This window comes from Orcinus orca, chromosome 16, assembly GCF_937001465.1.
Source record: "Orcinus orca chromosome 16, mOrcOrc1.1, whole genome shotgun sequence".
NCBI lineage: Eukaryota > Metazoa > Chordata > Mammalia > Artiodactyla > Delphinidae > Orcinus > Orcinus orca.
In genome coordinates, this window is record NC_064574.1 from 2,443,572 (window position 1) to 2,466,661 (window position 23,090).

The 23,090-nt window shown below is 50.9% G+C and overlaps 2 protein-coding genes across 2 annotated transcripts in view; both read right to left on the bottom strand.

The window, feature by feature from the left end:
• The window catches only part of MTG2 (mitochondrial ribosome associated GTPase 2), a 164,707-nt gene that overhangs the window by 65,743 nt on the left and 75,874 nt on the right, over positions 1–23,090 (bottom strand). The gene's annotated exons all lie outside the window — the stretch shown is intronic.
• Positions 443–23,073, bottom strand: LOC125961405 (translation initiation factor IF-2-like). The gene is made up of 4 exons (XM_049699176.1): positions 22,273–23,073; positions 1,514–1,575; positions 1,117–1,263; positions 443–456 (listed from the first exon to the last, which is right to left on the bottom strand). The coding sequence occupies exons 1-4, from the start codon at positions 22,701–22,703 to the stop codon at positions 443–445; spliced, it is 654 nt and encodes a 217-aa protein (XP_049555133.1). The 5' UTR covers positions 22,704–23,073.

Below are 23,090 nucleotides of genomic sequence, written 5' to 3' on the forward strand. Positions count from 1 at the left end.
GTGTACTGGAGGTGGGGATGCATTCCTCCCCAGTTGGAGCCGATTCTACCTTGGAAGGGGGAGCTGGATCCTGAGCTCCAGGATCAGGGCAGGGGGCAGTTCCTGGAGACCTCTGAGAGTCCACCGGGCCCCCGGGTGTACAGCTGGGTGGTTCCCTGAGGACATCGGTCACTGCAAATGCCCGGGCAGGGCAGAGGCTAAAAATATATGTGGCGCACAGGTCCAGGAAGCCTGGCCCTGCCACTCATTCCTTGGTGTCCTGCCCAAAGTGGAGGGCACTTGTGAAAGGTCTGAGAGGGGGAGCAGTTGTACGGAGCCTCAACTTGGCCCGGGAGTACATTGGTGTGGTCTGTTTTCCATGCGAGGGGACACCCCTCCCTGAACAGCACCTCCACCCTCAACAGCTGTCCACAGTGCCCACCTGCTCGGTCATCACCAAGCCTTAGACTCCTGAGCCTGGGGATGTAGAGAGGGGAGCTGAGAAGACGAAAAACCCTGGGCAGGTTGGACTCCCTGCCTCAGTTTCTCCTTTTGCCAGATTGAGAAGACAGCTGTCTTGCCCATGTCACTGCTGGATGTGAGGACCCCAGAAGATGATGCCTGTGCTGGGCTTTTGAGAGGTGCTAGGGGCCCGTGCATGGGAGACGGGGGTCCCTTCAGAGGACCACAGAAGCGGCTGGCTGGGTTTCCACTGCACCCACGAGCCACGTACCAAGCCCTGTGTGTTTGGAGGACAGCGTCCTTTATTAAGGACGGGTGTGAAGATAAGGACCCAGGACCCGGCCCGGGGTTCCATCGCAGCCCGTGTCCTGTAGCAGGTGAGGGGCACGTGGCCACAGAAGGCCACTTTGTGACTGATGTGAACCTGAGAAGGAATGATGGGCCCAGCCACTGATTTCACAGGTATCATTGCTTAGTAGGAGCAAAACAAAACAGGTGAGTTGATTCAAAGATGTATTAGTAATAGATAGGTGGACACAGATAAAACAGAAATCGAGTCTGGGGTCTGAAGCAGGGGACGTGCCAGCAGGGTGGGACCTTGCCTGTCCCCTCCTCTCCTTCGGGACCTAACACCCGAGAGGGGCAGATGTCCCCCTGCTAGGAGGGAGCCTTTGCCCGCAGAGAGCCAGGAGCCAGGAGGAAGCTGAGGGTTGCAGGCGGGATGGGTGGCAAGGGCAAGGCTGGCTTTGAAGGTGACCCGTACCAGGAGCTTTTCAGGCAGGTCACAGGGCTGGGAGGCCCGGGCGGCTGTGTTCAGGGCCTCTGTGGTCAGGGAGTAAAGCAGGGTTGATCCCACACGGCCAGGAATTCTCCCCGAGGTCTCTGCTCTCTGTGAATCCGGTGGGAATCCATCCCCATCCCCGGGGCCTGCAGGGCTGTTTTCCCTGGAGGCTCCGTGAGCACCGGTGGCTTGAGGTTCCTGCATCTTTGGACCCCCCTCCTCTCCTCGCCCTTCTCCCTTACCCCTTCTTTCCTCTTCCATCTCCCTCTCCTCCCCCTCTCCCTTCCCTACCTCCACTCCTTGTCTCCCCCGCCGGCCGCCCACCCAGCTGAGCCTTCTGGTGACGAGGCGTGCTGTGGGAAGTAAACAAAAGTGTGTTAGGACCCAGACCCAGCTGGGCAGCCTCGGCCCACCCTTCCAGGCCCAGCTGGTGGGAGAGGTAAGCAAAGTTGACGGGACTCTGGCAGCCCCAGACACTAGGTCCCCGAGTGTCAGATTCTAACGTGGTGGCCCTTCAGAAATACAGAGAGAAAACACTTAGAGAACATCCTGGGAACAGGAAGATGGACAGGCCAGTCGGCTTTCCTCTCCTGGTGATGATTAAGCCCCTCGATGCTGAGGGCTTTAAGAGCTCAGGGACAGCTTAGGGTGCACATTCCTGGGACCCCTTAGCCACCACCTTCACCACCCAGGGCCGGTCAGGCAGACCTGGCTGGCATCCTGGCCCCAGAGCCTCCTGGCTGTGCCTCTAGCACGAAAAGTGGGGCCCAGGTTGTGCCTCGTGCTGTGAGGATGGAAAGTGCAAGCGAGCTGTTTGCACCAGGCCAGCGTGCGGGAGGGACCCTTGTAACCGCTCATCCTGGGTCACCAGCGTCCGCTTGCATGTGTGGGGCCTCCCTAAGCAGGATGATTGGAAAGGTAGTTAGTGACCGGGGCCTACCACGCACACAGGGAGGGTCGAGGGAGGCTGAGGTCCCCTGGGCCCTCAGCATCCCCAGCTGGGCCCACCCTCACCCACCCCACAAGGCCCTCCTCACCCCTTCCCTCTGCCTGGGCTCCCTCACCACCTCATTTAGGGAGGAAGAGAGTCAGTGGTGAGGGTTTGGCTCCCCAGAGGCAGAGCACGCGGGGCCACCCCTGGTTCCTCCCGCCTCGCCCTCTGCTATGTGCCCTGGGCGTCTCCTCCGGCCCAGCTTTTCCTGGGGCAGGGTGCCGTCAGCCACGGTGACGGGGAGGCCAGCGGCTCAGGGTGACCTGCCCTCACACCCTAAGAGCTTCCACGCTGGCCTCGGGTTCTAGCGCAGAGCTTGGCACGAGGCAGGTGCACCATTGCTGTTTGGCTCACCTTGAAGGGGGCCACGAGAGAGCCCTGGACAGGGGTCTGCCAGCGTTCCGTGCCAGCCGCCTGCACCTTGCCTCCTGGTGGGTCCCGAGAGGAGGTCGGAAAAGGGGTGTGGGCAGTGGGGAAGGGGACTGTGGGGTCCCCGGTGTTCCCCCGAGCACACTGCCTGCACAGTCAGGGTCGTTTATATTTATCAACAGAAGATCCCTCTAAGGGCCCAACGCGTGTGTCTGTTTGGCAGCAGACATTCACTGGAGCAGAGCTGGAGACCCCCATGACCCATGACCTCTAGCAGGAGACTGGGTCAGTCTGGGCACCACACATGAGCAGACCGTGGCCGCACAGACAGGGCCACAAGGGAAAGACACACAGAGAACAAATGCCCTGTACAGAGTCACAGGCCCCCTGCAATGTACACAGGTTGTTAGAGGTCAGGATGGCGGCCCCCCGGGGCCTAATGGTGAGGAGACCAGCCTGGGCTAGATGCTCGGCCAGGGTCACACGGCCACTGAGCGGCCAGCCTGGGATTCCGATCTGAGTCTCAGGCTGCTGACCCGGACACCCTGCCCCCTGGTGCTCCCTGCTCAGCCGCGGGGGAGATGCCAGATGCGGCTTCTTCATTCAAGGAACGCACGCTGTACAGGTGCCCCAGATGCAGACTGTCCTGAGGCTGCAGCTGGGCACTGCAGGGAGAGTTCCTTCACCTTGTCCTCTCTTGACCCCATGCAAAGGATGCAGGATGCGTCCCAGGGAGTTGCCACAGTAACCCAAAGGCCTACCCGGGGAGCGTCCTAGGATGTGAACTCCAAGTCAGCTCCAAGGCTGGGCGCTTGTCTTTGCACCTGCCTGATGGCGCACGAGCGCCGGCCTGGCAGAACCGCAGCCCCCAGGAATGAAGTCGTGTAAATAAAGGGGTGGGGGACTTTCCTGGCGGTCCAGTGGTTAAGACTCCACATTCCCAACGCAGGGGGCCCAGGTTCGATCCCTGGTCAGGGAACTAGATCCCGCATGTCACAACTAAAAGTCCGCATGCTGCAACTAAAAGATCCTGCACGCGGCAACGAAGATCCGCATATTAAATATTAAAAATTAAATATTTTAAATATTTAAAATTAAATATGTACTATTTTAAATATTAAAATTAAAAAAATAAAATAAAGAAGTGGTAGAGACAATCCAGGCCTCCCAAAGCCTGTGGTCACCTGGCAGGGCTCGGGAGCCAACGTGAGGACCCCTCGTCTGCGTACTGACGTTCTCACCTGGCGAGAGGCTGGAGTGTGGATGGAAAGCATCCTGCCGGGCACACGGGTGTTTTTGCAAGTGTGAAGGTCCACCCTGTGAACACCATACACCTTCCCTTCTGTGGCTGCCTTAAGCCCCTGAACGCAAAGGCTCGGTGGCCAAGCCTGGGCACCGAGGCAGACGCTTGTCGTGACGCGGACGCCCTCGGACGGGCGGGGGCGTGTGTGGCAGAAGGGGCAGCATGCGGGCCGGGCTGAGAAGCTAGTTCTCCTCCAGGAAGATGCCTCGGTCCAGAGCTGCTTCCAGATTTTCCAGGAGGTTTCAGCAGCTGGACGGGGCGGACGGCACCAAAAACACATTGCCGTGGCTCGTGTTGTTCATACAAGCGACCGCAGACCTCCAGGAGTAGATATTTGTCTTTCCCAAGCAACAAGCATGAGAACCACGTTTGCCTTGGGAGTCTCCCCGGGTTCATGGAAGTGTTTTCACAAATGGGTTTACCATGCTCCCTGGAATCTCGGGGCCAGTGGTCCCGAGTCTGATCTCTCTCCACGCTGGGCTGCACTGAACTCACGCCTATTCATTCATTTCTTTGTTTGCTTAGCAACGTTGTTGAGGTATGATTTACATACCATAACATTCACCCATTGAAGGTGTTCAGCTCAGTGGTGTTTAGTATAGTCACAGAATTGTGCAGCCGTCGCCACTGTGTAATTCCAGAACATTCCAATCACAACTCCCCAAACCCTATAGCCACTAGCGGTCCCTCCCCACCGCCCTGTCCCCCAGGGCCCAGGTAACCACTGTGGATTTGCCTGTTCTGGACGTTTCCCATTCATGGAATCATACACTATGTGGTCTTTGTGACTGGCTCCTTTCACTATGCATACGTTTATGAATGTTCTCAAGGCTCATCCACGTTGCAGCACGTATGAGTACTTTGTTTCCTTCTGTAGCTGAATAACATTCTGTTGTATGCTGGTGTAACGTGTTCATCAGTTGATGGACATTTGGTTTGTCTCCGCCTTTCAGCTACTATGAATAATGCTGCCGTAAACACCGTGTACAAGGCTTTGAGTGGATGTATGTTTTCATTTCCCCCCGTATACACCTCGGAGTAGAATTGCCTGCTCATATGGTGAGTCTATGTTTAACATTGTGAAAAACCACCAGACGGTTTTCCAAAGTGTCTGCACGTCTTTATACTCCCACAGCAACGTGTGACGGGAGCCTGGTCCTCGTTTGATGCTCTCTGGGGCGGGGTGTCCATGTCTCAGCAGGGCTGTTCCTTCACTTGGGGATGAAAGGCATTTCCCTGCTCAGAGGAGTGCCTTGGCACCAGGTGTCCACATGCTCTGTCAGCAGTCACCCACGGGGCCGACTTCCGTACTCGGATGAGCGGGGCAGATAGAGGTTTCTTTTACCACAGGCCTTGGCAGAGGACTGGCGGGCTGCTCCTGGGAAGGCTGCGCTGGGGTTGCCGCGCAAGCAGCCAGCCTTTTATCCCAGTCAGTCATGTAGCACAGGGGTCCCCAACCCCCGGGCCTCGGACCAGTAGCGGTCCGAGCTGGTTAGGAACCAGGCCGCACAGCAGGAGGTGAGCGGTGGGCGAGTGAGCGAGGCTTCATCTGCCGCTCCCCAGCGCTCCCCACCGCTCGCATCACTGCCCGAGCCATCCCCCCCTCCCTCTGCCGTCTGTGGAAAAGTTGTCTTCCATGAAACTGGTCTCTGGTGCCAAAAAGGTTGGGGACCGCTGATGTAGCACAGGAGACTCAGGCCTTCAGCCTGGAGTCCCCAGACCTTACAGCTCCAGGTCTTCAGGCCTGTGGTCACCCTCCCTGCCCTGATACAAGCAGACCTCAGAGATGTTGTGGGTTCCGTTCCAGACCACCGCAATAAAGCGGATGTCACAATAAAGTGAGTCATGAATGGTTTTGGTTTCCCAGTGCGTATAAAAGTTATTTTTACGCTGTAGTCTATTAAGTGTGCGGTAGCGTTGTGTCTGAAAAACATTGTACGTACCTTAATTTTAAAATAATGCTGTTGGAAAAATGGTGCTGATAGACTTGCTAAACGCAGGGTTCCCACAAAACTTGTTTGTGAAAAATGCAATATCTGCGAAGTGCAATAAAGCAAAGCATAATTAAACAAGGTGCGCTTGTAGAGTGCGGACTATGCATTCTAATTTCTGCAGAGAAAAATAAGGCCCGTGCAGCAAACACCTTGAAGGAGTGCTCAGAGAAGAAAGGAGAACAGCAATTGCAACTCACAGCCGAGTGTGCGCTGGGCATCGTGCTGAGCAGTTTGCGCGCACACGTCTGACGTTTGAAGCAGCGCCCTGGGTGGGGCTCTATAATCATCCCATTTTACAGACAGGAGGACGAGGATGAGGGCAGTTAAGGAACGTACCTACCATCCTAGCAGAGCCAGGTGCAAACGCAGGTTGGGGACGCCCTGGCCCCCGGCATGCTATTACACATCCTCCCCAAATACCTGCTGAGCTAATAAACCAACCCTCCCTGGATGTCCTGCTTGTCAGCACATAAAGGCCAAGTGCGAGGGTCTCCAGGAAGAAAGTGCTGAGACAAGTAAGGTACAAAGGGCCTAAGGGGGCTAACACCGGTGAGGAGAAAAGTGGAAGAAGTCTGCTTGGGCTGGGACCTGACCAAGTCTGCCTGCCGGCAGGAGCTCTGGAGTTCAGGGGAGGAGTCTCACGTGGGGCAGAAATGGCCAGGCCTTCGGACCACGGCCTTGCTAGGGCTGACTGGGGCCACCCTGAGAAGGGCACCACCTCAGTGAAATCTGAGGCGGACCCTAAGCCTCTAATGGCTGCGGGCAGTCTGCTAGCCCCGCTCCTGTGTTGGGCAGTGAGTCTCTTTTGGAAGGGAGATCTGTGTGACCACAGTCACCCCTTGTGCCCACAGGTTCCCTCCCTTGCACATGGGGGTCTCCTCCAGGGGTACCCCAGCCTCTCTTCCTGGGGGAGACTTAGAAGAGGGAGGGAGGAAGGTGGGTGAGGCCCCGCCGCTTGCAGCGGGTCTCGGGGCCCCTCCACTCTCCAGCCTACAGCCCTCCTCAGCTCTCACCTCTGCAGATCTTGGGGGCCTTCCTGGGAGTGTGAGCCATGTCCTCATTCAGGAGGGTCTGAGCCCCTGGTCACTGTACCCTCTCAGGCTGGGGTGCTGCTCTGTCCATTCACGGTAAGAGTCACCACAGCGCCAGGAGCGCCCTCAGAATCCAGCCCCACCGGTCTTGGCAATATGTGCTGGCCGAGCCTTGCAGCCCTTTTCCTGCTGTATCGTCCCAGCTACACTGTAACTTAATTCTGACAGGCCTGGTGGCCCAGAGAGGGTGTGGGGACGGTCACCTGTTGCCTTATGGGGGAGAGATTTCTGTATCGTCTCCCCCGGGGCCGGCTGGCTCTAGCTGGGGAGGGGGTCCACGGCTGCAGGCTCAGGTGGCTAAAGGCCTCTGAGGAATCAAATTCTGCATGCACACACCCAGGTCTCCACCCCCCGGGGTCCCCAGGGGTCCCAGGCAGGGTCCTGACGTCGGCGTAGCGGTCCTGCCGCGGCTGAGCGATCTCCGTCTGTGGAGTTCAGCCCCTCTGGCCGTCGTGTCTGAACGGGAGCTTGAGTGTTTCCTGCTTTACCCCCTGAGTTTCTTTGAAGCTGCTAATGAGACTGCTGGCTCCCACACAGGTTTCTCAATTGTTTAACTGCCCTCAGCTTGTCATTATCGTCTCTAAGTCAGTGCAACTTAGTCAACGAGCCTCCGGTTCCATCTTCCCCCCACCCCCCACCCCCGCTCCTCTACCTTTCAAGCAACCAGTTCAGTTTGGATCATGACACTAGGCAGACTGCTGGCCGGTGCGGCCCCTGCTACCAGCCGGGCCGCCAGCTCCGTCCCCCAAGTCATCCCCAGGGAAAGTGTTAGCAGTTGGGCCTTGGGTCAGGGATGGGCTTCCCTCACTGCCCCGGTGGTGAGTGGTCCGGTCTGCAGCTCCATCCGGCTGCCTGCTCTCTTGAACCGCTCTACTCCGAGTCCCAGCTTGTTCTCCAGGATGCAGATGCTGAGGTGGAGGTTTCTTGGGAAGAAACACCTTCAAGGGGGAAAAGGGAGGCAGCAGGACTGGGCAGGAGGGACCCCGGGCCGCGATGTGCCAGCCCAGCGGGCAGCTCCGGAGCACCTGCCCATTGGAGGGGTCCCACGCTGAGCGGAAATAGGTGTCCTCATCCCACCTACCGCCTTGCTGGCGGTCGCTGGGATCACCCGAGAAGAACGTGACCTGGGCTTGAAGCTAATGGCTGGAGGCTCCCAGTTAGTTCACCCTGCTTCTTGCAGCTGGGCAGTGGTGCTTTCCTGGAGGGGCTCTGAGCAGCACATCTCCACATCTGCACAGAGACGGTGTCAGTATTTGTGGAATCCATCCCTTCCGCAGAGAGCCCTCAGCACTGTCACCTTGGGCTGTTTTGTGGAGAGTAACATACTCCCTCTGGGAGGCTGGCATGGTCCTGGCCCAGATGCTGAGCATCATTTCATGTTCTTATCGGTCATTTGTATCTCTCCTTTGGACAAGTGTCTATTCATATCTTTTGCCCATTTTTAAATTGGGTTATTTGTCTTTTTTTTTTTTTTTTGCGGTACGCAGGCCTCTCACTGTTGTGGCCTCTCCCATTGCGGAACACAGGCTCCGGACGCGCAGGCTCAGTGGCCATGGCTCACGGGCCCAGCCGCTCTGCGGCATGTGGGATCTTCCCAGACCAGGGCACGAACCTGTGTCCCCTGCATCGGCAGGCGGACTCTCAACCACTGCGCCACCAGGGAAGCCCTTATTTGTCTTTTTATTATTGAGTTGTGATAGTTCTTCATGTATTCTAGATACAAGTCTCTTCTAAGCGTGATTTGAACTTTTTCTTCCTCTCTCTCAGTTTTTTTCATTTTCTTGATGTCTTCTGAGGCACAGAAGTTTTAAATTTTGAGGATGTCGAATTTATCTCTTTTGCTGTTGTTACTTATGCTTTTGGTGTCATATCAAAAGAGCAATCACCTAATCCAAGGTCTATATGTATATTTTCTTCTAAAAGTTTTACAGTTTTTGTCCCCACGTTTAGGTCTTTGATCAATTTTGAGTTAATTTTTGTGTCTAGTGTGAGAGAGGGATCTAGCTTCTTTCCTTTCCATGCAGGTATCCAGTTTTCCCAGCACGATTTGTTGAAAAAACTGTCCTTTCGTCATTGAATCATCACGGCACCCTTCTGAAAAATCATTAGACCATATATGTGAGGGTTTATTTCCGGGCTCTCTATTCTACTCCAGCTGGTCTATGTAACTCTCCATATGCCAGTACCGTTCTGTCTTGATTACTGTAGTTTTGTAGTAAGTTTGAAACTGGGAAGTGTGAGTGCTCCAACTTTGTCCTTCTTTTCCAAGATTGTTTTGGCTATTCTGAATCCCTTGAATTTCCATAGGAATTTAAGGATTCGTTTGTCAGTTACCGCAAAGAAGCCACCTGGGAGTTTGGTAAGGATTGTACTGAGTCTGATATACAAGTGGTATCAGGGAGCGCAAATAAAAATCAATTTGGGGAGTACCACCATCTTAATGATATTCAGTCTTCCAATCCCTGAACGTGGGATATATTTCCATTTATTTAGGTCTTCTTTAATTTCTTTCAACAATGTATTGTAGTTTTCAGAATATATGTTTTGCACTTCTTTTGTTAATTTACTCATAAATATTCATGGGATTGCTTACTTAATTTCATTTTTGTCTTGTTCATTGCTTCTGAATGAACTACAATTGATATTTCGTATATTGATCTTGTCCTGCCACCTTGCTGAACTTGTTTACTAGTTCTAATAGTTTTCTAGTTGTGCCTTTAGAAGTTTCTGTATACAAGGTCACATCATCTGCAGATAGAGATAGTTTTCCTTCTTCCTTCCAATCTGGATGTCTGCAGTTTCATTTTCTCACCTAATTGCTAGCCCAGTCCACTGTTAGCTGTATTCCCAAAGAAATGTCTGTGTCACCAAAAGTCAAGTAGGGAACGTTCAGAGCAGCACTCTTCATAACAGCTGCAAACTGGAGCCCCCAGTGCCCACCATCTGAAGAGTGGATACGTAGCTGGGTGTGTTCAACCACGGATCCTGCAGCAGTGAGCGTGGGCCCTCTGCAGGGTGGCAACAACACAGATGAGCCTCACCTACCGCTGAGGGAGAGAATGCCTGTGCACAAGAGAACCCAGTTCCTCCGTAAGTTCAACGTAGACTCACCACGTGACCCAGCAATTCTGCTCCAAGGAATATACCCAAGAGAAATGTAAACATATGTCCACACAAAACCTTGTGTGCGAATCTTCACGGAAGCACTACTCCAAAAATGGAAACAACCCAACTGTCCATCAATGGATGGATGGATAAACAAAGGTGATCCATCCACGTAATGGAATATTATTCAGTCACAAAAGGGGATGAAGCACTGACACAGGCTACCATGTGGGTGAACCTCAAAAACAAGATGCTGAGTAGGGACTTCCCTGGTGGTCCAGTGGTTAAGACTCCCTGCTTCCACTGCAGGGGGCATTGGTTAGATCCCTGGTTGGGGAACTAGGAGCCTGCCTGCTGCATGGCACAGCCTAAAAATTAATAAAACATTTTTTTAAAAAAACGATGCTGAGTGAAGGAAGACAGACACAAAGGGAAGACACATATTGCATGGTCCTATTTACGTGAAATGTCCAGAACAGGTAAATCCATGGGGACAGATGTGGATTAGTGGTTGCCAGGGGCTGAGGAAATAGGAGGGTAGGGACTGGCTGCTTACAGTCTTCCTTTCAGGTGAGGAAAACGTTCTGGAACTAGGTAAGGCTGATAGTTGCACAACATCGTGAATGCCACGAAGTTGTACACTGTAACAAGGTTGAAATGGTGACTTTTATGTTATGAGAATTTTACCACAATAAAAAAATTAACCCCCCGCCCCCCCAATACACACACACACACACAAAATAAAACACTGGGGAAACAAAAGACAGAAGTCCGTATAACTCCATTTACCTCCAGTCACCAACCTGGCTACAGGAATGCATGATATTAGGAGTCAGGTGGTGGTCACTCTGGGGAGGGGTGGCTGGGCGGGGGTGGTCTCTGGGGTGCTGGGCACATTCTGCTCCTTGATCTGGTGCTGGTGACGTGGGTGTGTTTAGTTTGCGAGAATTCACTGAGTTGTGCACTTTCTAGTGTGTGTGTTTTCCCTCAAGAACAAGTTGAGAGATGAAACATCAGGCAGTGCTTCTCCTTTTTTAATGAGAAAAGAACAACACATGCATTTAAGAAAATGAATGCAGAAAAAGCACAGAGGAGAAGGAAACTCCAAGGTCCCCATCACCTTTCCAGTCTTTTCCTGGAGAGCCTTGGGCCCCAGGGCAGCGGCCAGCACTGAAGCCTGAAGCTGGTGAAAACCAACACTCTGGTTTTGGCAGATGGTTTCTGGCAGATGGATCAAGTCGACTTAGTGCTGGTGAGCTGTGAGTCCACAGCCTGGGGCACGCCTTCCCTCCTGGTCTCTGGGTCATGTCTTTAATGTTTCAAGTTCATGCTTTGGTTTTTCTCATGCCACTCAGGTTTATCACAGAGGGCCAGCGGGGTGTCAGGCTCCTAATGAGAAGATTCAACCTTTTCCACTCTAGAGCTGGGCTATCCTTCTGCTCTATAAGCTTTAAAAAAAATAGCATGTGGGTTCTTAGGGCAGGATGTTCATTTTGCAAACAGTTGCTGAATGACACAAGCCATTTTGATAAAATATGACTGTCAAAATGCATATTGGCATGAATTTGGGAAAGGTTTTTTTTTTTAATTTATTTTGTTTATTTATTTATTTTTGGCTGCGTTGGGTCTTCATTGCTGCGTGTGGACTTTCTCTAGTTGCGGCGAGCGGGGACTACTCTTCGTTGCGGTGCGTGGGCTTCTCATTGCGGTGGCTTCTCTTGTGGAGCACGGGCTCTAGGCGCGCAGGCTCAGTAGTTGTGGCGCACGGGTCTAGTTGCTCCGCGGCATGTGGGATCTTCCCAGACCAGGCCTCGAACCCGTGTACCCTGCATGGCAGGTGGATTCTTAACCACTGCGCCACCAGGGAAGCCCTGGGAAGCGTTTTAACGTGTGAGCCTCCCCCAGATGTGAAATTTACCGGCTTGTTCATGACTGCTAAGCTCATTCTGCACATGCTACTCCCTTTGCTTCCCGAGAAAAGAGCAAATGACTCATTTCGATTATTCCCTCATTTTAGGGAATCTCAGGGAAAAGTCTGGCAGCACAGACATCTTTTGTATGAGAGACAATCTTTTTTTTTTTTTTTTTTTTTGCGGTACGCGGGCCTCTCACTGTTGTGGCCTCTCCCGTTGCGGAGCACAGGCTCCGGACGCGCAGGCTCAGCGGCCATGGCTCACGGGCCCAGCCGCTCCGCAGCACGTGGGATCTTCCCGGACCGGGGCACGAACCCGCGTCCCCTGCATCGGCAGGCGGACTCTCAACCACTGCGCCACCAGGGAAGCCCTAAGAGACAACCTTTTGATTGTGTCAGTGGGCGAGACAATCATTTAAATGATCTTTTCAGAGTGCAGGTGCCTGGGTCCCACCCAAACCTGAGGCTGGGTGCACCTGAATGCACACCTGTGCAGGTGCACGCACCATGTGAATCTGTGTGGGTGTTTGTGTTTTACCTTTTAAATGCTAAATGTCGGGCTTCCCTGGTGTCACAGTGGCTAAGAATCCACCTGCTAATGCAGGGGACATGGGTTTGAGCCCTGGTCTGGGAAGATCCTACATGCCGCGGAGCAACTAAGCCCGTGCACCACAGCTACTGAGCCCACACACCACAACTACTGAAGCCCACATGCCTACAGCCTGTGCTCTGCAACAAGAGAAGCCACCACAATGAGAAGCCCGTGCACCACGACCAAGAGGAGCCCCCGCTCGCCGCAACTAGAGAAGGCCCGTGCACAGCAGCGAAGCCCCAGCACAGCCAAAAATAAAAAAATAAATTAAATAAATAAAATAAAAATAAAAAATAAATGCTAAATGTCTCATGCATATAAAAGGGTGTATATATCACACTGCATCTTTTAACTAACAAGAAGAAAGTGAGCACCCATGTCCCCACCATCCAACCTAAGAATTCTTCAGTGGAGAGTTTCACCCAGTCCACACCCCCCCAGCGCCACCTTGCTGGGCTCCTGACCCTGAGTCTGGGGCGTCTTTGGCTTCAGTTCTTAAGGGGTGGGGGTAGTGTTGCCTGGCCATGTGGGGCAGGGGTGGCCACCCAGGGTCCCACTGCTTGGACACTTCCAAGCAGGGCCCGGTTTCCAGCACCAGGCATCTCCCCGGGCTGCACAGCAAGGGTGTTGGCAGTTGGCACAAATCAGGTGCTCCCCCCGCTCAGGAAGACGGTTGTTAGACACTCGCCAGCACCTAAGTGGACGATTGATCCCTGACTTCTAGGACCTCCTGTGTAGTTGAGGGGGTAAAACCTACGAGTATAAGTAACTCGAGAATGTTGGTGAGGCCACCTCTGGGTATTTATCCAGAAGAACTGAAGGCAGGGCTTGACGAGGTGTTTGCACAACCAGACTGTAGCAGCGTCATTCACAGTAGCCAAGAGGTGGAGACAACCCAAGTGTCCATCGATGGCTGAATGGAGAAGCAGAATGGGATCCACCCATACTCGGGAATATTGTTCAGCCTTAAGGTGGAAGGAAATCCTGCAATATGTTACAGCGTGGAGGAACCCTGAGGACATTATGACCAACGACGTAAGCCAGACACAGAAGGACAAATACGGTGTGATTCCACTTATATGAAGTCTCTGAAGTCATCAAAATCATAGGAACAGAAAGTAGAATGGTGGTTCCCAGAAGCTGGGGGAGGGGGTGAGGGAGTTGTTTAATGGGACAGAGTTCAGTTTGAAAAGATGAAAACGTGCTGGAGATCTGTGACACAGTGCAAATACCTAACAGTATTGAACTGTACACTTAAAAGTGGTTAAGATGGTACATTTTATGTTATGTGTTCTTTACCACAACCAGAAAAAGAAAAGGATTTGATGACAGCAGGTTGCTGTACTGGGGAGAGCCCTGGCCCAGAATTCAGGAAACTTGGGTTTTCGTCCACGTCTCCCGTTTCCTGGTGGCCTTAGGCAAGTCACTTGCCATTGCTGGGCTCTGGTTTCCTTCTCTCAGAGAATGAGGGGTGTGTTTAAGGCTTCCCAGCTCAGAAAGCTGAGTATGCACAGAGCCTGACACATTTCCTCATTGACTTTCACTCAAGTGTGACATTTACAAAAAAACTACACACATCGACACATTCTCTCAAACCAAACACACCACCTGATGCCATTGAACGAATGGACCGCCATTTGTTTATCCATTTCACTGGTGATGGAAATTGGGGTGGATTCCAGTTTGGGGTGAGTCTGAACAGTGCTGCTATGACCGTTCTGGCACTTCCACGGGGCACACAGGACTTGCATCTGTTGCGTGTCTGAGGAGCAGAATTGTTGGGCCTCAGGCTGAGTGGTTGCATGGCTTAAGCCATGCAATGCCAAACAGTTTCCAAGGTGGTTGAACCAATTCCTACTCTCACCAGCAGATACTCTCCTCCTCCTTGCCAGCTAGGTAGGGTTGGTCCTTTTCAGTTTGGTCTTTCTGGCGGGTCTGCAGTGGGTTTGGTTTGCATTTCCCTGGGCACCGATGAGGCTGGGCCCTTTTTATATTCCAATCATCCTCTCTATCCATCAGAAGTGATGTGCCCATTTTTTCTATACTGCACCTAGCTTCTCCCACTGCCTTTCCATTCTTTTAATGGTGTCTTTTGATGAGAAGCTCTTAATGTGGCCCAATTTATCAACTTTTTTCCTTTATAGTGTTTAGCACTTTTTGTGCTTATTTTAAAAGAAATCTTGAAAAAAAAAAAAGGAATTCCCTCACCATCCAGTGTCTAGGACTCGGTGCTTTCACTGGTGTGGCCTGGGTTCAATCCCTGGTCAGGGAACTAAGATCCCATGAGCTGCACAGCTCGGTGAAAAAACAAACAAACAAACAAAAATTTTACCTGCTCCAAGATTATAAACATATTTCCTTCTACAATTTTATTATTTTACTTTTCACATTTAGCTCTTCAATTCAGCTGGGATTGTTTTTTCTGTATGGTGTGAGGTTTGGGTCAAGATTTATTTTTCACCCTTATAGGTAGCCATTGACCCAGAGCCAATGATTGAAAAGACCATCCTTCCACCACTGCAAGGCATTGTCCATTGTGTCATAAATAGATTGACTGTATATATGTGTCTTTTTCAGGACTCTACTCATTTGGCCTATTTATCTATTCTTGCACCAACACCTCACTGCCTCAATTACTGTCATGGTTATGATATCTGATAACGAAGGTCCTCCAGAGTTGTTGTTCTTCAAGACTGCCTTGGCTGTATTTGTCCATTTGCATTTCCATATGAATTCTGGAATTAGCATTTCTAAAATAAGCATTTATAAACTAAATCCCCTGCTTTACTTGTGGGCCACACATTTTGATATGTTGTATTTTCAGTAACATTCAGTTCAAAGTATTTTCAGATTTCCCTTGTGATTTTTTTGACCCATGGGTTACTTAGGTATTTCCAAATATTTGGGGTTTGCATTGTTTTGTTATTGATTTTATTCCAATATAAACAGAGAACATATTCTGCGTGATTTCAATCCTTTTAAATTTGTTGAGATTTGTTTCATGGCCCAGCATTTGGTTTATCTTTCTGAGTGTACTATGTGCAATAGAAAAGAATGTGTTGGGTGTGGTGTTTGATAAATATCAGATCAGGATAGCTCACATTGTCATTCAGATCACTTGTGTCCATCCCGAGAGTTTTGTCCATTTGTTCGATGGGTGTTAAAATCTCCAACAATGGCTGTTGGATTATCTATTTTTCTGTTTAATTCTGTCCGTTTTTGCTTCACATATTTTGAAGCTATGAGGCACATACCAAGTTATGGTTTTTGTCTTCTTGATGAGTTAACCAGTTTTCATTAGGCAGCGTCCCTTTCTGTCTCTGACAAGCACTGCGTGGAGGTCCATTTTATCTGATGTTAATACAACCTCTCCAGCCTTGTTAAGCGTAGTGTTTGCACGATATATTGTTTTGAAGTGTCTCTCGAAAACAGCATTGGCAGAGTCTCGCTTTTCTATCCTTTTAATTGAAGTGCTTAATGCTTAACATTTAATATTATGGTTAAGTTGGTGAGATTTAGGTCTATCATCTATTTGTTTTGTGTTTGTTCTTTCTAAAATGTCCTTTTTTTTTTTTTTTTTAAAGGAAAGCCAACGTTGGGGGAAGATGCGGAATCTTTTATTTATTTATTTATTTTTAGTTTTGGCTGTGTCGGGTCTTCGTTTCTGTGCGAGGGCTTTCTCTAGTTGCGGCGAGCGGGGGCCCCTCTTCATAGCGGTGCGCGGGCCTCTCACTGTCTATCGCAGCCTCTCTTGTTGCGTAACACAGGCTCCAGACGCGCAGGCTCAGTAGTTGTGGCTCACGGGTCTAGTTGCTCTGCGCTATGTGGAATCTTCCCAGACCAGGGCTCGAACCTGTGTCCCCTGCATTAGCAGGCAGATTCTCAACCACTGTGCCACCAGGGAAGCCCTAAAATGTCCTCTTTTGTTTTCTTTTGTCCTCTTTTGTTTTCTGGATTATCTGAATATTTTTCAATTTTCTAGTTTATTGATCGTATTTTTAGGTATGGCTCTTTGTGTTAATTTTTTTAGTGGTTGCTTTAGGGATTACAATACGTATCCTTAACTTTTCACAGTCTTCTTTGAGTTAACATTGTACCAAGTCACATAAAATGTAGAACACTTTTTTTAAATAAATAAATAAATAATTTATTTATTTATTTTTGATTGCTGGGTCTTTGTTGCTTCGTGCAGGCTTTCTATAGCTGTGGTGAGCAGGGGCTGCTCTTCATTGCAGTGTGCGGGCTTCTCACTGCGGTGGCTTCTCTTGTTGTGGAGCACGGGCTCTGGGCGCACAGGCTTCAGTAGCTGTGGCTCGCGGGTTCTAGAGCACAGGCTCAGTAGTTGTGGTGCATGGGCTTAGTTGCTCCACAGCATGTAGGATCTTCCTGGACCAGGGATCGAACCTGTGTCCCCTGCATTGGCAGGTGGATTCTTAACCACTGTGCCACCAGGGAAGTCCCAAAATGTAGAACACTTTCAATGTCATAGGTCCATAGTTTGCTATAGATTTGCTAGAGTATATTTAAATGCAGTAAAACCCCCCACCATTCACTGTTATAATTTTGCTTTAAATAGGCATGTATTTTAGAGAAATGAAGAGGAAAAATATTCTTTTATATTTGTTCAGATATTTACCATTTCTGATGCTCTTCATTCTTTCCCGATGACCAGGTTTCTATCTGGTATCATTTTCCTTCACTCTGAAGAATTTCCTTTAGCATTTCTTGTAGTTTAGGTCTGCTGGTGATGAATTCTCTTAATTTTCTTGTATAGCAAAATATCTTTATTTACCCTCATTCTGGAAAGATAGTTTGAAAGTTTGGCATTCTGCAAAAGGGTTCACGGGCTTTCTTTCAATACTGAAAGGTGTTGGTCCACTTTCTTTTGGCCTCCAAAGCTTCCGATGAGAAGTTAGCAGTGTCACTTCATTGTTCCCTGCATGAGATGTGTTGTTCTCCTGCGGCTACTCATACGATTTTTCTCTTTACACCCAGCTTCCAACAGTTTGACTATGCTGTGCCCGTGCATAGTTTCCTTTGAGTTTATCTTAGTTGGGGATTGTGGAATTCTTCAAGCACGTAAATTTATGCCTTTAACCGAATACAGAAAATTCTGTAAATTTTGTCTTCAAATACTCTTTCCTGCCCTATTTTTTCCTCCCTTTTTGTGATTTTAATTGCACAGATGTCAACATTTTGATTCTATACCAGAGATCCTTATGATCTTTTTATTTATTCCCCACTCTTTCCTTTTCAGACTGAATAAATTCTATTGATATACCTTTAAGTTCACTGATTTTTTTTCCCTCTGTCATTCCACTCTTCTGTTTGGCCCATTCAGTTAACTTTATGTTTAGGAAATTTTAACTTTCAGTTCTAGAATTTCCTTTTTAAGATATATTTTACAGTTCTCTGCTGTGATTTATTTATTTGTTGATTTATTTATTTTGGCCATGCCATATGGCATGCGGAATCCTAGTTCCCCAACCAGGGATCAAGTCTGTGTCCCCTGCAGTGGAGGCACGGAGTCTTAATCACTGGACCACTAGGGAAGTCCCAACTCTGCTGTGATTTAAAAAAAAATCTTTTCACTCGTTAAAAGCATATTTTTCTTTACATGAGTGATTACAATAGTTTAAAATTTTCTTTTGCTAATTCCATCACCTGTGTCGTATCAGGGATCAATTGCCCATACTTTTTTTTTTTTAAGAATGGCCAAGATTCTCCTTTTCTTTGTTTAGTAACTTTAGATTGTGTCCTGGATATTGTGTTATTTTGTGTTGACCTTGGATTCTCCTATATTAACTCAAAGAGCATTGATTTGATTATTTCTATGTTTGTGTTAGCAAATCAAAGATGACTTGGTGGGGCTCAGACAGCAAATACTGTCCCTTGGACAGCAGCTCAGATCTCATCTCAGTTCTTTTATTCTTAGCCAAGATGCTTGGAGTCTATCCTATGTTCCAATGTCACCTGGAGATTTAGGCCCAGGTTACAAACAGAATTTGGGTCTCCCCTTCTCTCACTCCTTCCTTTCTGGGATGCCCCCAAATACTTTCCAGAGGGTGTCATTGCCCAAACTCTATCTCCTGGCTCTCAGGCCAGCAGGACTGCAGGTGTTTTGTTGGTGTTTATCTGCCCTGCATGGCATGGCCTGCCCTTAGGCTAGAAGCTGTGAAAGCAGGCAGCTCACCCGGCCGTTCTCTTCTTCCAGGGCTTCTCCTCTCCAGCACCTGCCTGTGCTCACTCTGACTACTCCAGGTGAGCGTTATGTTGTCCAGAGTTCATAGTGCTGTCTGTGGCAGGTTAGTTCAGTAGGAGTTCACATACTGGCAATGGAAGCCTAGCTTGTCCATTTCTGTGCAGAGATCCTGCCTGGGATCTTAAAATCCATTTGCATCGATCTGTAGAGTATGTTGGGGGAGAAATGACATTTTTACAATACTTAGTCTTCCAATTCTTGAACTTGGTATATCCCTCCATGTAATTACTTTTTCTGTAACTTCTCTCAATTGTGTTTTACAATTTTTTGTCTATAGGTCTCGAGCTCTTTGATGTTAGTTTTATATTAAGGCATTTGGTGATGCTGTTGCAAGCCAAGAATGCCTGGGGCCACCAGGAACTGAAAGAGGCAGGAATGACCCTCCCGGAACCTCCAGAGGGAGTGTGACCCTGCTGACACCTTGATTTTGGACTTCTGGTTTCTAGAACTATGAGAATAAATTTCTGTTGTTTTAAGCCCCCAAGTTTGTGATAATGTTACAACGGCCCTAAGAAACGAATGCACCTGCATTTACAATCAGTTATGTGTTCATCCTGGGACATGGATCCCCTCCTGACTGTGGCAAGACTGAGTCTGCAGCGCTGAGGGCTGCCGGCTGCGGCAGGGAAGTCTGGTGAACCAAGACTCTGGGAACAGGGTCGGGTCACCAGCTGCCATCTAGCTGCCTGTCTTTTTTTAAGATTGTTATGTTGTATTTCAGGCAGATAACAAAAGCACAGGAAATATAACGAACACTGCATATCTTTCACACAGCCAGAGCAACACTGAAATTATTGACTCGTGGTTGTTTATTCTTTCTTTTTTACGTCTTTATTGGAGTATAATTGCTTACAATGGTGTGTTAGTTTCTGCTGTATAACAGTGAATCAGTTATACATATACATATGTTCCCATATCTCTTCCCTCTTGTGTCTCCCTCCCTCCCACCCTCCCTATCCCACCCCTCCAGGCGGCCACAAAGCACCGAGCTGATCTCCCTGTGCTATGTGGCTGCTTCCCACTAGCTATCTACCTTATGTTTGTTAGTGTGTATATGTCCATGCCTCTCTCTCGCTTTGTCACAGCTTACCCTTCCCCCTCCCCATATCCTCAAGTCCATTCTCTAGTAGGTCTGTGTCTTTATTCCTGTCTTACCCCTAGGTTCTTCATGACATTTTTTTCCCTTAAATTCCATATATATGTGTTAGCATACGGAATTTGTCTTTCTCTTTCTGACTTACTTCACTCTGTATGACAGACTCTAGGTCTATCCACCTCATTACAAATAGCTCAATTTTGTTTCTTTTTATGGCTGAGTAATATTCCATTGTATATATGTGCCACATCATCTTTATCCATTCATCCGATGATGGGCACTTAGGTTGTTTCCATCTCCAGCCTATTGCATATAGAGCTGCAATGAACATTTTGGTACGTGACTCTTTTTGAATTATGGTTTTCTCAGGGTATATGCCCCGTAGTGGGATTGCTGGGTCGTATGGTAGTTCTATTTGTAGTTTTTTAAGGAACATCCATACTGTTCTCCATAGTGGCTGAACCAATTCACATTCCCACCAGCAGTGCAAGAGTGTTCCCTTTTCTCCACACCCTCTCCAGCATTTATTGTTTCTAGATTTTTTGATGATGGCCATTCTGACTGGTGTGAGATGATATCTCATTGTAGTTTTGATTTGCATTTCTCTAATGATTAATGATGTTGAGCATTCTTTCATGTGTCTGTTGGCAGTCTGTATATCTTCTTTGGAAAAATGTCTATTTAGGTCTTCTATGTTTATTCTTATGTTTAAGAGAGCCTGTCTGATGCTGTCTCCATTTTATTGAAAAGATAATATACTGCTTAATAAACCTTAAAGTCCCACACAGCTGCCGGCCTGGGAGGCTGCCTTTTTGCCCATGGCCTTGCATGTTTGCACCGCTGTAGGTGGCAAGGATGTACTGTTTTTGGGTTCTGCCGTTCTCACTTAACAATAAACATTTTCCCCTGTTTAAACCTGGTGTTTATATTTACACTCGTTTTCAGGCCCTTTTTTCTCTTCACGCTAGTTGGGATTTTTGTTTCAAATTACAGAAGTCACAGGGAAGCTGCTTGTTGAAGCGAGTAAAACCACAGAGCGATATTCAAAGAAAATGCCTCAAGTCCCCAGGGTGGCCAAGGTTAACAGTTTGGTAGCGTCTCCCCGCCCTCCTATCGGGAGGAGGGGAGGAGCCACGTGGCTTCCGCCCCCACCCCGCTCTCCAGGCGGGCCGTGCTCTGGAGGGCACCAGATGCGGGAGAGTGCCTAAGCAGTCGGTAACTCCCACCTTCTCTGCGGGCGACCCCTCTGGAAGAATTGGGTGGAGCGGGGTGGGGCGTGGTGGGGCGTGGAAGGCGGCGCACGGACGCTTCACCTCCCACACTTCCTGCTGGACCGGAGGGCGCCCCGGAGGACTCTGGGGGTGATGTCAGCACCACTGAGGCGCGGAGGGTTGGAGGGGTCCTGGCGGGCCTTCAGAGGACGCAGGAAGTCCCTGCACTGTGGGGAAGCAGGAGGGGCCTCACATGGCACCACCTCCTCCCTTCACTGAAGGTCTGAGTAACTACAGGGGCGGACGGGAGGGGGACCCCCTCCCCAGGGCCTCAGAACCCGGGGGTCACGGTCTCGCGGCAGCCAGTGATCTGGCCAGTAGCACGGCTGCTAACTCTTCTACCCTGACTCCGATGTGAGTGTTTTGAGTGTAGACTACGGTGTACACCTCCGTTTCCCACGACGGAGGTCGCACCCGGGGCTGAAGTCAGCTTGCTTTTGTTTGGCCCAGCTGAACATTTTCTAATGAGTTGTCAACATTAAAGATGATGAGATTCTACACGTAATGCCACATTTCTGCTCTGGCTCGAAAACCAGACTGTCCGCCCCCGCTGGGCTCAAAGAGCGGTGGGGATGGCGCGCAGGCACCCCGCGTGCAAGGTCCCCCACCCCAGGTTTGTTCCACCTTCTGGGTACTCAAGTTCGGGTGCAAAATTCCGGTTCTCTCTTCGCAGGGTTCCCCCCTAACACTGGCCCATGGAGGCCCCTTTCCAGGCTCCAGCCGCCGCGCCCATTGTCTAAACCCGCCCCGTGAGTGGGGCTCGCGGGGGCCGGCGGGTTCTTTTGTTAGGCGGTTAGAAAAGATCATTTACGTGTCAACAGCTTCCCGCATTGTGCTGCGGTCCGTGTGACTGCGGCGCGGGCTCTTCAGCTGGAGCGAGGCTGGAGGCACCTCTCTGGGTCCCCCGCCCACGCCCCCCCAAAAAAAGGGGAGAGAAGAGAACCCCTAGGCATGTCCCAGAATATCATCTTTCGGTGAAAAAACCCCGAAACCACGCAGGAGAGAACTTTACGTGAACTGTTTCTACAGAGAAGGTGCTCGTAAGGTTATTTTAGATAACTTACTTCGTCAAAAGGGCAGAACGGGAAATAAGGACCCGAGGAAGACCTCCAGGATGGACGCTCCCTACGGGAGCTGCTGGTCCCGGCCGGCGCCGCCGTCTCACCCAGTAATTTACAGACATTCGTGTCCGGGGGCCGCGCCGCCGGAGAAGATGAGTCACCCTGGCGCGGCCCCGGGCGCCGACCCCCGCCCCGCCCCCGCCGCCCGAGCAGCGGCCCTCACGGCGCGAGACGCCGGATCTCGGGCGGACCAAGGCGCCCGGCCGAGGGGCAGGCCAGCGCTCGCCCCGCCCGGTGCGCCGAGCTCCGGGTCTCGCGCCCGCCGGGCAGCGATGGCGCCGACGCCCAGGCCGCCTCCCTGCCTCGGCCCCCGGCCCAGGCCGCACCCTCCCGGGGCGCCGGGTCCCCGCGGGCGGCGGCGGCGGCGACTCCATGAGGGGCGTTGGGGTCCCGGGAGCACGGCGGCCCCGGCTCCCTCGCCCGCCCGCCCGGCTCTCCCCTCAGCTCCGGCCGCAGCCATTTTGGAGCGAGCGGAGACAAAGAGCCAGTCACTGCCGCCGCCCCCACCAGGTCCCGGCCACGGTCCCTGCCCGTCTCGTCCTCCTGCCCTCTGGCCTCTAGCCCGTCCGGCGGTCCGGACCCCCACGTCGACGACGGCCCAAGGGCGCCGAGCCCGCCGCCCGCTACCCACCCGCCCGCTGAGCCCCGGCCGCCCTCCTGCGCACCGGCCTCTGCCGCTCGCAGCCATTGGACGCGCCTTTTAGGCGAGCGCCGCGGCCAATCGTGGGGCGCCGGGCGGCCGGGCGGGGGGCACCGTGGCC